The sequence below is a fragment of the Ixodes scapularis genome, unplaced genomic scaffold (assembly GCF_016920785.2).
Source record: "Ixodes scapularis isolate PalLabHiFi unplaced genomic scaffold, ASM1692078v2 PGA_scaffold7__128_contigs__length_106722199, whole genome shotgun sequence".
Taxonomy (NCBI): Eukaryota; Metazoa; Arthropoda; class Arachnida; order Ixodida; family Ixodidae; genus Ixodes; species Ixodes scapularis.
In genome coordinates, this window is record NW_024609882.1 from 51,747,221 (window position 1) to 51,763,398 (window position 16,178).

At 45.6% G+C, this 16,178-nt stretch overlaps 1 protein-coding gene across 1 annotated transcript in view; it reads left to right on the top strand.

The window, feature by feature from the left end:
* The first annotated feature begins 296 nt into the window (after positions 1-296).
* The window catches only part of LOC115311214 (signal-regulatory protein beta-2-like), a 79,336-nt gene continuing 63,454 nt past the window's right edge, over positions 297-16,178 (top strand). The window contains exon 1 of the mRNA XM_040218335.1: positions 297-380. Within this exon, the coding sequence (XP_040074269.1) occupies positions 329-380 (52 nt within the window). The 5' untranslated portion in view covers positions 297-328. The remainder of the gene's footprint in view (positions 381-16,178) is intronic.

Consider the following 16,178-nt stretch of genomic DNA (forward strand, 5'->3'; position numbering starts at 1 on the left):
ATCTTTTTAATAAACTTGTCTTTAAAAGTTTTTTTTTTTTTTTCATAGTGGGAAAAATTGAGGCGTCAAGGTTGTTTTCGTCGAGACGTCCTCTCGTTCCCTCGGTGCCAAAGTGTTTTCGCCCGCCGGTTTCCCACGTTGCTATACACTGATCAGGATGATGTCTAGGTCAAGGGAAGCCGTGGCCGGTTGCCGTCAATGACTATCCCGTGATCGTCTTTTACTTTATTTTTTTTATAATGTCAGAAAAGCGGGGGCGGTGGATATATAGAGCAACCCACTCGCACAGCATCTCATACACGCAAAGAAGCGGATATCGCGCGACAGAATGGCTCGCATCTACTTGGCAGAGCTTCTGCTGCATCTTTTGCTACTCACGGGTGAGCGTAACCTTCTCTTCGGTGTCTTGTAACCTCCTGAGACTTTCAGTAACTCATCGTTCCCAGCAGCATTACGTTTCGTGTCGATGGAGTGCATCGCGGCACATTGCGCACAATAAGAGTAATCCTGCGTGTTCAGTGTTTTAGCTAATCGGGTCGAACGAACGAGTATGCAAAGCACATACGTCAGGGATGTGCGTTGTTAATAGCATCAGAATCAAAGCGTTACCATATCTATATATATATATATATATATATATATATATATATATATATATATATATATATATATATATATATATATATATACTTTTTTATTTTAAAACAGATTTTCCCATCGTCCAACGCTCACCCCCCTGCGCACAATAGCGTTTAAGTGCGTTTGACTGCGTTGCGTCGAGAAACGAAAGGAAGTCACCGGCACATCTGTGCTTTGTATGAAGCGTGGAATCCAATTCAAGGAATAGCTTGGCATGCGAATAAGAGAAGCAGGAATGTCCTGGTTTCTCGCATCCGCAACGCAAGTAAACACACTCAAACGCTCTTAAACGCAACTGTGCGCAGGGGCCTTCAGTCTCGACTTGAGTCTATAACGCTAGTGTTTGGGACAGACGGCCAACATTTCAGAACTTACTGTCACCTGATTCAAAGGTTATCACTGATTTACGGAAATATTCATTTCAAAAATGGCGGCCAATAAGAATACGAATCTTGGGAGATAAAAGGCGTCTGCTACAGGGAATGTACCAAATTTTCTCCGTTGAGACACCCGAAAATCGCTTGTAGCATTTGAATCAAACCACGGTGAGTTTTGAAATGTTTGATCACTAGTTCGAACAGTTCGCGTTACATTTGAATGCTCACTAAGCGTTCGTCAATGCTTAAGTCATTTTTACGGTAAAAAAATTTATGTTTTTTCTACTAAAAACCTTTCATTTTCCGCTGTCTATTTTATTAGAACACTCTCCATTTGATGACGAAGCAGTTAGGCCTTTCAAGGGAAGATCATATCTCTGATATTTTCCTGAATTATGCCAGCGTGTGTAAAGTGGTATACCATTCGGAGCACAGCAAAATGTTCTATTCCAATTCCTGCTCATTCCCATCTGCTGTACCATTGTAGCGGCCATCTGTCGTGTGCCACTATTGCGTGATGTCCGTCAAATACCAGAGGCTACGAGTGGTACTGCAGTGGCTAACTTTCTCATCCACAGCTGAGATATCAGACACCAAACGGAGCTGACTAACGTAGCGCTGTCTAAGCATGCACCCAACACAATTACTTTAAATAGAATGGCTCTAGTGCTAAGAGCACCCCAATGCGTTTTACCGAGTCGCTGCGGGTTCATCCTTGACATTGTTTATAACTGTGACTGAGTTCTTCAGTCCCAACGGAAGGGTTCAAGGGGTTCTCCGGAATTTTCTTTACTGTCCCCGATTTGCCTGAAAATTTGTTTGACACATCAACAAACATCGCTGAAATAGTAGACCAAATATTGAGCCCAAATATTTGTTTTTGCGAATTTATTGAATTTACAATTTCGGTCCTCACCGTGTTTAACAAAGTAAAAGTCTCTACTGGCAACAATAAAAAAGTGACGTCACCGGATTGCAGGGGTACACTTCTTGGACTGTAGACTTTGTGCCCAACTGAAGGGTGTAAAATGGTGACAAACTGCTTTATGGCATCAAATCATTGCTTCGGAAGCTCGCTCCATCATTTCGAAAACAGGTCTCAACATTCTTTTTTTTTTCTTTTTTTTAGACTTTCTATTGACTTTCAGGGATCCTACTGAATTCCTTTTAAACGCACTTTGTTTTGATTATTGTCAAAAAGCTTTCAAAAGAAAAGATACTGAATTTTTTTTGTAGACGTATTTATAAAAATTAAAAGGAAGATAATTGTAATGACGTTTTTCTGTAGGTTATTTTCTAAAAAAAATTCAAAAGGAAAAACAAGATTTTGTTTTGTAGACTTATTTATAAAAAAATAAAAAAGTTTTAACGACGTTGTTTTTTGTAGGTTATTTTCTAAAAGGAAACCGTATTGACATTACTTTTTTTATATTATTTTATAAAAATAGAAAAATTATTTTATTATTTTATAAGGTCTGCGGACATGTGCGGGGTCCGGCATGACGGCGATGAATGTATGGTTCTACAAACCCCTCTAAAAATTTTCTTTTGACTTTTTATTGAAAATCTGTTGACTTCTTCACTCTGATTACTTTCTTTTGACTTTGACTTCCTGTTGACATGGTCAACAGAAAGTTTGTTTATTTTGTGGTGAAACTTTTTTTGGTGATTTTCTTCTGCCCGAGTCGAAAGAAAAGCTGTTGACTTTTTATTAACTCTACGTTGATATTTTTCTGCTGACTTCCTGTTGAAAGTGTCATCAGAAATACTGCAGACGTTCTGTTTACTTTGTGTTGAAAATAGTCTCTGACAAGTTTAGAACCGCAGGGAGGATCTTCAGTTCTCCTGCCTCTAGCGCGAGCCTTCAATCCTTGACAACGCTTCGACGTCTAGCGCCCCTTGAGCTCAAACGCGCAGTCAATGCACGACGGAAGGCATGGGGCGCGGGCTGGAGGCCAGGCGTTCGAAAAACACGCCCTGCCGTTTTCATTTTGTAAGTGACTAGCGTGACTTTATTGATCCTATTCAACTAGTCAACTAGTAAAGTAAAGCAAAATAACTGTTTTAAAGTGGAGCAACCGGCTTGACTGGCTTAGTCCTGAGTGATGCTGTGCAGAGAAGTCCTCGAACTTTGAAACACTGTCTTCCCTTTGATAGACTTTCGAGAAGGAGGTCGGACACTTGGGACCTTAGTAAGTGCTGAGGTGATCACCGGCCAGATGATTACCTTCAATATGTAGACTATATAGGGCTCTGTAGCAGTTAACGGGACTGTGATTCTGGTGTTGAGTGCTTCATGATGTTTGTGTTTGTTTCCAATGCTTATATGTGGGATGTGTACGTACCGAAGGGACACCATTTTCATACCAAACTCAAACCATATATTAAAAGAAAATTGAGTGTTTTTTTAACGTTAAACTGCGGTTCCGTCAAAAGAAAGTAAAGAAAATATATTTAAGCAGGAACTCTAAAAAATGTATGCAAGAAGTAATTCTAAAAATGTACTTAAGAAGGAATTATAAAAAATAATTTAAGCGACCAATTTTACCTAGGAGTTAGATAAGTTGCAAAATAAAGTCTAAAAAACATCAAAAAGTAAAAAAAAATTCAATTCGATTCCAGGAAATTTTCAACAGAAATTCAAAAGAATTTAACTACGGATTTTTGTAAGGGCAGCACCCGCGCAGCATCACGGAACAAATTATCGGCATAGTTCATTTTTAGTGTGTCCGCTCGACCTGCAAGCTTGCCTTCCCTTGACGTCACTTCACTGAAAAGCGCGGATACATTTGAAATGTGAATGTTGGTCTTGACATCAATCTCACTTGCTGATTTCACCATAACTATTTTGAATTTGGCGATACTAAATAGCATACCGGAAAGGGTAAGGGCCGGAGATTCCGAAAATATAGTTAGTTAAGGTAGCTAAACAAAATCGCCGGAGTATTATCGTCTGACCCCATACGCTTGCTGCTCTGAAGCTTTGAACAAACTATCGCGCCCTCCTTTTGGGTAGCACAAGCTCAACTGATGGATCCCCGCACTACAAGTGCCCCTTTCGCTGACCGTTTTTCATTCTATGTTGTGCTAAAGAACGAAAAATCACTTTTCGATCTCTAAAATCGGTTATACTCAGCGCAGCAAGACAATGGGAAGTGTCAGATTCATGCCACCACCGCTATAGAGGGTACGTGTCTCTTATATTAGAACCAAACTATCTTGCTTCCCGACGGTTTTGTTTTGCTTTTTTTACCTTGGAACGCGTAAAACGACATCGTTCGGCTCACGTTCTTAGAGTCTTAGCCTTGAAATATGCTTCGACGGCGTTGGCATTTGTTAATGCTTTCTATTTTCCTCGCAATCTCGCGTTCCGCACCATAGCAGGCACGCTTCAACATGTTTTACAGTTTTGGGACGCTCAAGTTCACACTACCCAAAAGTAGTTCTAACAAGTTCCTTTTCACAGCGCCCCTTGGGAAACGCAGGAGACTTATACTGCGGCACTTCGACAACACCGCCCCTACATCGATTAACACCGACGCTAGCGGATTTAGTTAAGGTGCGGTACAGGTCCAACAAAAGCCCGAACATGAGAGCAATATTTTCGCCTACGCCAGCAGGACCATTTCGAAGGCCGAAACGAACTGCCTCGCCATCGAAAAAGAGGTTTCCTCAAGCGTATGAGCTATTTCTGTGGCGGAGTGGGCTAATGCGTCTCAACTTGGAGCGTAGAAAAATATTAATAATTGGGGTTGTGGGGATATTTAGACAGCGTGTAGTTGGTCAGCCATTTCAAAGATGCGACGAGCCACTCGCTGTTGATGAGAAATTTAGCCTGTGCAGCACAACTGCTAGCCTGGAGACTTTAACGTGCACTACGCACTGCAGTGGAGGGTGGTACACGACCGCACGCCGGTACAAAGCTCATCCAGATCGAGACGGGCAGGGGTGGCGATTGCACCTAGGATCTCTGGGTTCTGCAGCGGGAGCTTTCACTCCACGTGCTCCGAGCTGGTGGGAGCTACCCCACTCGGTCACTGATCCACCTTCGCCCTGCGGAAAAAAGCTCAGAGGCTGCATTCACCATGCTTTGTTATATGCAGCCGCTCGAATTTTGGACCCTTTTTTATGAGTAAGGTTTTACGTTATTTTTGGATAACCTGGGACGATAATTGCGGGGAGCATTAAGTTTATAGGCAGTTAAAACGTTCATAGCTGTAGTTGATACCTTTTCGGCGATCGTTTGCCGTAACTGCCTATACTCCATTGACCCTTACGCTGAGACTGCAGCCAGTGCCACAAACACGACAGATCGCAATTGCTGCTTTGAAGCGTTTTTCCCCAGAATAAGCACTCGCGCTGGAAATGCACGTCTCAAAGTCAGGAGCGCGAGTTAGCTCGCGCTTGTAGGCTGGGTACCACGGCGGCCATCTTGAACAAGACAGTAGTTGAATCACCAGTGCGGCGTTGGCTGTCCGTGTGAGCAAATGCTGCGGAACCTACGTGCCAATTTCGAAACCCTTTTTCCCGTCGCTTCCGACCTTGACTTTCCTTCTCCGCTCTTACGCCCCTACTTTCACGTGTTCAGCCTCTGGCCCGTCGCCCGTACGTTCATTGTTGGGAGGACAATGTACCGGATAATCCCCAACGGAAGGACCCCTGCCTCAACTTGTCCGGCTGTCAAGTGAGCTGAGCGAGATGGGGTTTTGAAGCGGTATGGAAAAGTGGGACCCCCAATTTTGAACTATGTTTTTTCGATGTTTCATAAGGTGTGTACAGGGCTGACAAAGGCACGGGCACGAGGACGTAACTCAATCCTTGGGTAGCAGGAGCACTCGCGCGTAGAAATGGTAGGAATTGCTTTCTGAAATCATACGCCAACATTCCCCAGCGTTGCAATCCTACGAATAAAAAAGAGTACACCTTCGACTGTGCGTCAACATCTCATGGGTTCGTGAACGCAACAGTATATATCTGAGCGCGCCCTGGATGCCGGCCGTACGAAAGACACACCTGGCGCTTCCTGTCACCACTGTCTCTGCTTGCACGTGCCGCTGATTGGCGGTTCTTTCTTTTTTTTTTTATTTTGTTTCGTCGGTCTTTTGAAAATACTGAAACTAACCTTTTCTCAGACCCTGCTCATGGTACCTCTGCACTACAGTTGTGTAAACACATTGCGATGTAATTTGAGAAATGGGACGCAATATCTACATTCTTATTTCGTGTGTAATGCCGGCATCATATTCCCTTGCTGCGAGAGGGTCAAAAGAATGGTAGGGTCGGCAGCAAAAACTATTTAAATGCCCGAATTATGATCAAACACCAGTCAGAACATAAAAAAGAAATCACATGGGCAGAATAAAAAGATTGCTACAACAGCATGGTGCGCGGGGCACAAACAATATTCGAAGTGACGTTGAGGGAACGCGATAAGCCAGATCTATCCTGCTGGCAGTCGTCAAAGGAAGCGAGCTAAACGTTGATCTGGTGCCTTGTTTTGATCGCGTTGCACAGAAACTCTGCGATTACCGACTATCTTGTCAATGGTGAACATAGTGAACATGATCTGAATGATTTTTTGTTTCTGTAGCTAAATCAGAGTATCGAAATATGAGACGTCCGCTGACACTTGCGTCGGCTAACAAAACCTCAATCGCCGATCGCGGCCAATGTCATGGGTGTATACAAATATATCAGGTCGTCTGCACGGGAGCAGTTGAAGCGCCGCACTTTTTTTGCCGGTCAGTAGAGACTCCGCAAATTCCGACTCGAGGTACTCCGTGCGGAGCTGAGGGAGCCGCTACTGAACGCGACCGATCGGAAAACAAGAATAGCTGAAATTTCCTAATTGCCGTGTGATTTGCCAAGTCGTTCTTCCAATCCTAGTAAATTCGTCCCAATCGCTATTCGATTTACTAATTGATTATTAGTATGAAAGGATATATTTCAAAATTTGTACGTGGCCCACCAAACGGCAACAAAATTTGGCATAGGATTCCAAAACTATAGTGTCACTCTAATTTACAAACTTGTATTACTTGAAATTAGAGTTGACGCGCAAGCGAGCTGGTGAAAGTTTATACCAAAAAGACCAGAAACGGGAGAAACAAAAAATAAATAAATAAGAGCGGGATAAACACAACACAGTCTCAGATCACAGCTGAAAATGTTTACTTGGTAAGTGTAAATGTCCAGACTTATTAGTAATATATATATATATATTGTTATGAAGACGACGACGCACATCTTTAAGATATGGGGCGCGCGCTTCACGTTTCGACACACGAGCTAGGAGCGATTCGGCTGTTCCGCCATTGATCGCCTCTGATCTTCCCACATCGCACCATCAAATACGTTTCTCATAAACACCCTCACAAGTGGTGGAGGTGCAGACGATAACCTCTCGGTTCCTGTGCTATCGCGATCGGCCCTTGAGCTTCGCAGCGGACATTCAACGCACAACGCCATGCCGGACGAGGCGGGCAATGCCAACGGACAACGACCACTCGCTGCACCGCCCATCAAGAACCGCCAGCGAGATCCACCAGTTTTCAATGGAGCACCAGAGGCCGATGTCAACGACTGGCTAAGAAGTTACGACCGGGCTAGCCTACATAACAGGTGGGACGATACTCTCAAACTCGCGAACGTGGTTTTCTTCTGGAAGGATACCGCACTCCAATGGTCTGATAACCACGAAGAAGAGATAAATTCCTGTGACGGATTCCAATTGGCTTTCGCGGAAGCATTTGGCCAACCCGAACGCCGCAAACAACAGGCGAAAGAGAAGCTTGCCCGAAGGTACCAAACTACAACCGAATCCTCCACGTCCTACATTGAGGACGTCCTTGCCTGTGTTGGCGAGTCGACACTGACATGACCGAAGAAGACAAAATCCGGCATTTGTTCAAAGGGCTATCACACGAACTATTCTCAATCATGGCTCCGAAATCCCCTCCAACTGTTCAGCACCTCATTACAGAGTGCAAGAAGTACGAGGAGTTGCAAGGCGCCCGCATAACAAAGGAATTCTTCGAACGCCTGCCGAAGTATCCCCACAAACCACAACGGCGTCCGACCTCCCACAATTAATTCGGCAAATCATCCGCCAGGAACTGCTGGCGTACTTCGGCACACCACGATCGTCAGATGTCACCCCAAACCAACGAAGCGACACCGAAACTATACAGAAGGTAGTGCAGGACGAAGTACGAGTTGGTCTCCAACCACTCGCTCTGCCTACCCCTACGTACGTGCCAGCACCACCAGCACCCATACCCTGCTGCCCAATGCTGTACGACACGCAACCCCGCTACCAGACGTTCTTCCTACACCACCCCTAACCCCCCCCCCCCCCCGACGAATTTATGGACAACAACGACGCACCGACATTTGGAGAATAGAAGACCAGCGCCCGGTGTGCTTCTATTGCCACACAGCTGGTCACATCGCCCGTTACTGCCGTCGACAAATTGATAATAACGCCTCTTATCATGCCCCTGGCAATTCGTCTCCCTATCCGAGAGATTTTGACGACAGCCGCTCCTCCGACGCACGCCGCTCTGCAAATGATTCACAAACACCTCGAGACCACCGCGGCCGATCACCCTCGCCGTACCCTAGACGTCGCGGATCAGTGTCACCCTTCACCCACGCAGCCGCACCGTCGACCCTGCCGTCAAACTAAGGAGGACAGCCTTTGTTGCCACCGGAGGTCAGGCTGCACTGCCACGAGTTGCCAAAAATCCTCCTTTTATTGGACCGACGACAGTCAACGTTCGTATTGCAAGACAAACATTCGTCGCCTTGGTCGACACACGAGCCGCCAAATCATGCATATCAGACAATGTCTGCCGCCGCTTACGTAAGTTAATTACTCCAGCCAACGGATACCTATTGCGCATGGGTAACGGCGACTTGGTGCAACCTCTCGGATGTGCATCAGTGCCCATTCTCATTGCAGACATATCCTATATTGTCGTATTCTTCGTCGTTTCTAACTGCGTCGCTGACGTTATTTTAGGCTGGGATTTCCTAACGTCCACAGACGCCTTCATAAACTGTGCTAGAAGCGAACTAGAACTGAGCTGCATCGACCCCGTCACTGATCACGCCCATTCGACAAACATGACCCTTCGCACAAGCGACGACCTTCTTTTGCCACGACTATCTGCCGTTGCCGTAGCGCTCGCAGCCAACCCGTCGCTTATAGGCACCTCTGGACTAGTGGAACCTGTTGAATCACTATTTGCGAAGAAAAGTATTGTCGTCCCATACTCCATCGTGTCCCTAGTAGATGGCAGTGTCTGTCTTTGCCTCACCAACGCATCTACGGAGTCGCAAATACTTCCCTGGAACACTCGTGTCGCCAATATGACGATGTATGAGGAACACCACATCGCCGCTCTTTCGGAACATTTGTCCGCCCCCACCTGCCTGCCCGCTTCTGCACGCGATATGAGGGAAAACTTTACAAGGATGGTGGACGCTAATTTGCCTCCCGTCGACCAACATCGTTTAGTCATACTGTTTAAACCTTATTCTGATTTATTTGACTTCAGCAGCCAAGCCCTTGCTCAAACATCCGTTGTCCATCATCACATTGACACTGGAGAGGCACGCCCACTGAAAAGCACACCATACCGAATTTTACCCACAGAGCGCAAAGTCATCCAACAGCACGTCACCGAAATGTTGGAGAATAAAGTCATCCAGCCTTCCTTTAGACCTTGGTCGTCACCCGTCGTCCTCGTAAAAAAATGAAAGCCGTTGCAAATCCCTGTAACGCCGAATTAGAGCGCAGCCCTTGAGGAGGAGGAGGGAAGGGTACTGAGGGTCACGTGTTCTTGGGGGGGAGGGGTCACGTGACCTCGGGGAGAGGGGGGAGTCATGTGACATTGGGGGGTCACGTGACCTCGGGGAGAGGGGGGAGTCATGTGACCTTGTGGGTCACGTGACCTGGGGAGGGGTCACGTGACCTGGGGAGGGGTCACGTGACCCCCCCTCTCCGAGGTCACCGAACGTACCCGAGGTCCTCCCGAGGTCCTTCCGAAGGAACCCGAGGTTCTCCCAAGGTCTTCCCGAAGGAACCCGAGGTCCTCCCGAGGTCCTCCCGAAGGAACCCGAGGTCCTCCGAGGTCCTCCCGAAGGAACCCGAGGTCCTCCGAGGTCCTCCCGAAGGAACCCGAGGTTCTTCCGAGATCCCCCCGAAGGAACCCGAAATCTTCGGGAGGACCTCGGGTTCCTTCGGTAAAATTTACCCATAACGCACCGCGCGGTTACGCCGGCGCCGGCGGCGACGGCGACGGCGACGCCGACGCCGCTTAAGCCGGAAACAGGCGCCTAAGAGCTGCGCTCTAAAAGAAGGTTGGGTCCTGGCGCTTCTGTGTAGACTACCGCCGTCTGAATAAAGTAACCAGGAAAGATGTCTACCCGCTGCCCAGGATCGACGACGCCCCAGACGCCATCCAAGGGTCATCCTTCTTTTCATCGATGGATCTCCGGGCCGGCTACTGGCAAATACCACTCACTGATGCTGACAGACCTAAAGCAGCGTTCGTCACACCTGACGGCCTCAACCAGTTCAACGTATGCCGTTTGGTCTGTGCAATACCCCCAGCGACCTTCGAAAGGATGATGGATACATTGCTCTGCGGCCTCACCTGGGATATATGTCTATGCTACCTCGACGACGTCATCGTTTTCTTAACCACACTTGATCAACATTTACACCGGCTGAGGCAAGTTCTTGGTTGTTTTCGCTCCGCACACTTACAATTAAACTCGAAGAAATGTATGTTCGCTGCTCGACAGCTGAAAGTACCTGGCCGTGTAGTCAGTGCCACTGACATCAGCCCGGACCCCCACAAACTCAGAGCCGTTTCTGAATTTCCTGCTCCGCAAGTTCAAAAAGACGTCCGTGCTTTTCTTCGACTATGCACATACTTCCGAAAGTTCATCCCTGGATTTGCTCACGTCGCTGAACCTCTCAATCAACTCCTTCGCCATAACGCCGCATTCAAATGCATGGGGCCCACTTCAACGCTAATCTTTTGAGTCCCTTAAATCGGCCTTGACGAACAGTCCCATTCTTGGCCATTTTACTGAAGGAGCCGTAACCGAAATACGTACAGACGCTAGTGGACATGGTATTGGTGCGTCTTGGCTCAAAACGTTCTAAACAACCAACGTGCTATCACCTACGCGAGTCGCACTCTTACCCATGTGAACGGAACTACACTATAACTGAACGCGAATGCTTGGCTGTTGTATTGGCTGTGTCAAAATATTGCCCCTATATCTACGGAATTCACTTCCATATAGTGACCGACCACCGCGCACTGTGCGGGCTCGCCAGTCTGAAAGACCCCTCAGAACGCCTTGGGCGATGGTCCCTCAAACTGCAAGATTATAGCTTCACCGTCCTCTACAAGTCTGAAAAAAAACACCTCGATGCCGATGGCTTGTCTCGATGCCCTCTACCGCTCGTCGCTCCTCATCAAGACACAACAAACGTGCTCACGACAGCACCTCTGACACCAGATGACATTTCCGCAGCTCAGGCGTCTGATCCTTACTTAAAACCGATAACTGATTACCTTCTTGGCGTAACCCCACATGTCTCACAGAGCACAGCATGCTCAGCGAGTTTGTTCGCCCTTCACAACCGCAACCTATTCAGACGAAATTACGAACCGGAAGGACGTCCATGGCTTCTTGTCATTCCACGAGAGCTGCAAAAAGATGTTATTCCTGCAAATCATGACGACCCAACGGCCGGACATCTAGGCTTCTCCAAAACGTACTTTCGAATCCGAACCCGGCTACTTCTGGACCGGAATGTACCGTGCCATCAACAAATATGTCCGTTCTTGTCACCGATGCCAAACCAGGAAGAGTCCAGCAACAAAACCATCTGGTACACTGCACTCCATCTCCCCACCAGATCATCCTTTTCAGAGAGTCGGAATTGTTTTCTTGGGCCCATTTCCCGTTCCCACCAATAGAGAGTTTTAGTAGATCGTTCCGATACCCCCGATAGCCCCGATAACGATACTATGCATGCACAAGGGAGGCGGTGGCGGAGTATCGGGTATCGTTATCGGAGTCATAGGAACGATCTACTAAAACTCTCTAATAACAACCGGTGGATCATCGTAGCTATTGACGACATGACCCGCTATGCAGAAATCAAAGCTTTTCCTGAGGCTACCGCAAGAGAAGTTGCGAACTTTTTCCTCACCTCCATACTACTACGCCTTGGCGCTCTGCAGTCCATTACCGTGGCACCCCCCTTCATTGCAAAACTTCTGAATGAGGTCCTCAGGCTCGTCAGTACGATTCATCATGTGACAAGCGCTTATCATCCGCAGGCTAAGGGCCTCACCGAGCGGCTGAATCACACACCAGCTATCATGATGTCCATGTACATTGCCGACAACCACACCAACTGGGATGAAATTCTTTCTTACGTAACTTACGCGTCAATACCGCACGTCAAACAACTACAGGATTTTCTCCCTACTATCTCCTCTACGCTCACGACCCTCTAACTACTCTCGACACTGTTTTGCCATATATTCCCACACCTCTGGACCCCTTCGCCTCTGAGATCATTTGTCGAGCCGAAGACGCCCGTCGACTCGCCCGGCTACAAACTCTGGAATCGCAACAGCTACCCCTTAGCAAAAAAAGGCCGTACTCGAAACGAACTTGAAATATATTGAATACGAATATTCAATTTGTATTCATTCTGTATCATTTTTTTCCCATTCGATCGAAATACGTGCGAAAGGTATTCAAAATATAACATAAATAGTAATCAGAAAAAATTTTAGATATACCAAAAATATAATTCCTTGCCCCTCAAGATGCCATTTGCGCACTTTTTAGTGCACAAATGTTCAGAGCTACACCAGCTACACATTTTGGGGGAGATTTTGTTAGTAACAGTGTCCTTGCGGTATTTGAAGGCACTACTAAATACATCCCACAAATAACCATTAGAAACGAACACAAACACAAACACCATGACGCACTGAACACCTGAATGACGAACCCGTTGGCTGCTCGAGAGCCTTATATAGCCTACATACTGAAGGCAATCATTTGGCCGGTGACCAGCCCTGCACTTATTAAGGTTCCAAGTACTCGATATTCTCCTCGAGAGTCTGTCAAGGAGGAAACAGTGTTTTGAAGTTCGTGGACGATATATCTTACTACAAGCATTAATAGAGCTAATAATAATTCGGCGCAGTCGCTGAAACAATATCCATAAAAACGGCTCCTAGAAACAATTTTATAGCTTCTCTGCGTAGCACCACCCAGGATGAAGCTAGTTTCTTCACTTTAAAATAGTTATTTTGCTTTTCTTTACTAGTTGACTATTTAATATGGTCATTAACGTCACTATATTAAAGTCACTGCTCACATCACATACAATGGTGAGTATACGCATTCAGTGAACTAGCATTTGCTAACACAATTACACGCCAAACATATCTCCTCACAGTACTTGCTGAAGCTTTCCAGTATCAGCAAGTGTTGTAATTGTAGTTCCCGAACCCCGTTTGTGATTGGTGCGCAAGAAACTTGTCAGGTCTGCTCTTGATAGAAAAAAGGAAACAATAACATAAACTGGGCTGATTTATGCCCCGGTTTATGTTACGATGCTGCACAACTCAATTGACAAACTAATCAAATGTTCTGTTTAGGCGCTTCAGTGTACTCCAAATCTGCTTCAAGTGAACTTCTGATAGGCGAGCTTTTCAATACATTGGTAGTTTAAGTCAGACTATCGAAGTATTGTACTCAAAAGATACTTAGAGCATAAGACAACAGTATTTACAATTTCCAAGTATTTTAAGAGTATTCTGCACATATTTTTCATCGCTGCATTTTTATTAGGGTTGGAGCATATTTTGCATGAAATAAATACATATTTTAGAAAATCTATGTGAAAGGTATTTTGGGCCTACTAATTTAGTATTAACATATTTCGGAACGCATGAAGGGAACTTCAAATGTAGTTTAAATAAAGGTATTTTTAAAAGATTTTCAGAAATATATTTTAGTACTAAGTAAAAAAAAAAGAAGTGTATATTTTCGGTCTATTTATTGTGTACTTACAATTATGAACTAAAATTCAAATACACTCAAATTAGAATGTGGTATATCTCAAACGTCTTAGTTTTCGCTAAGGGACAGCCACTTCGTCACGCGGACACCCACATACCAGTGTCTTATAATATTGGCGACCTTGTTTTACTCAAGACCCCAATTCGCCAGACTGAAAAATGTGAAAAACTCCTACCTAAATTCACCGGTCCATATCGCATCATACGTCGTTTTTCCGACATAAACTACGAGCTGGTTCCAATATCTCCGCCCCGCGACCACCGCTCCAGAACACAAGACATCGTACACGTCTCCCACATCAAGCCTTACTCGCCCCAACCCTAACAACCCTACAGTACCGAATGACCGGCACTACCACCACCGGGAAGAACTGTTATGAAGACGACGACGCACATCTTTAGGAAATAGGGGCGCGCGTTCCATGTTTCGACACGCGAGCTAGGAGCGATTCGGCTGTTCCGCCATTGATCGCCTCTGGTCTTCCCACATTGCACCATCAAATAAGTCTCTCATAAACACCCTCACATATATATTTATTCTCTTTAACTATTTAGTGACGGCTGAAACTAAGCAACATAACTTTCGCTAACGGCTTTAAATAAATAATTTTATTTACAAAATATGACGAGCGTAGTTATTATATTTGCAATAATTTGATAGCAGAAACGTAATTCGATCAAGCGTTGTCAAGCTACTTGATGAGTTGGCGTTCAATAAAACGGCGTTCAATGAAATGTCCACTATTCGATGAAACGCCAATCAATAAAACAGAGTTTCATCGAAAGACGATGCCAAGCTGTTGTGAGCCGCGATATTTCGTGCAAAAAAAGAAAGAAAACAGAATAAACAACAAGTAAAACCACAGAACTGCCCTGCCTCATTTCACCCTCGGTTGGAGCTCGGCCGACCCATTGCGCCGATCAAGCATCACCAACAGCTCAGCACCTAAACGCCACGGCGTTCACTATCTTTGTTTGAGTGTTTCCACTAACTAATGTAACAACGCACCCAATGCGCTGTGATAAAACGCTTTTTGTCTTTGTGTATGTGTTTCTGCGAAATCTAGCCTTTGTTTGCGCTCTGACTAAGAGTGAAACCAAGTATACTAAAACATCGATAGTTGTTTCTCTTTTTAGCAACGCTCGCACACGTAAACGATGTGCTTGTCTTTGACGCAACGGCATTCTCCTCTCCCATACACGGACAATTGGACAAAATAGGTAGGTCGGCCTTCGCTCATTAGCTGCGAAACGTTTTGACCGTGACGTATGTATAATTCAAAGCAGCACCGACAGGCGGGCGCCCCTTTGAAAACAAATCATGCTCACGTAGAGATATTTACCGGCTATAGAATTGTCCGTGGGTATTTATTTTCAGACTAACTTGTCGGCATCAGTAGGTACGGGCGCTGGAGGCGTGAGAAAAATGCTGGCAGATGTCGGCTTGACGAGCCCCACATTCCCCCTTTGTGGCAGATGGCAAATAAACCAAGAACAATATTTGCCGACGGGCATTTGATTGAATAGGCCAATCGGTAGTAGGATGACTCGTCGAAGGGTTATTCATCAAAAATTCCAACTGGTTGACAATTGTCCGTGAGGCCATTCATTTCCCACATTGCACATATCTTCTGTGTCAGAACACATACACATGTTACACATTTTCATATAAGTAAGTTTCGGGCACCAGATAATATATTGAAACGCTGTTTCACCGAATTTCACATCTCCCGATTCGTCGAACTTTGATATGAAATCATAATATAGTTACTATACTTGTCACTTCTTCAATTAGAATTGGTTACAAATAATTATAAAGTAAAAGTAGGCTTTCGCGAAAATTATTTCGATTACAGGCTATGCCAACGTAGCTGAACAGTGGAAAAATGTTATGAGGGTGTTTTGGTTAGGGTTCAGGAAAGACAAAGGCGATTCTTCAAATGCGCACTGGTCACACGGGCTGACTGGTAACCGGATGTTTCTTCGCATAGGAATATTTGTCATAGGGTGACTCGTCCATCGAACT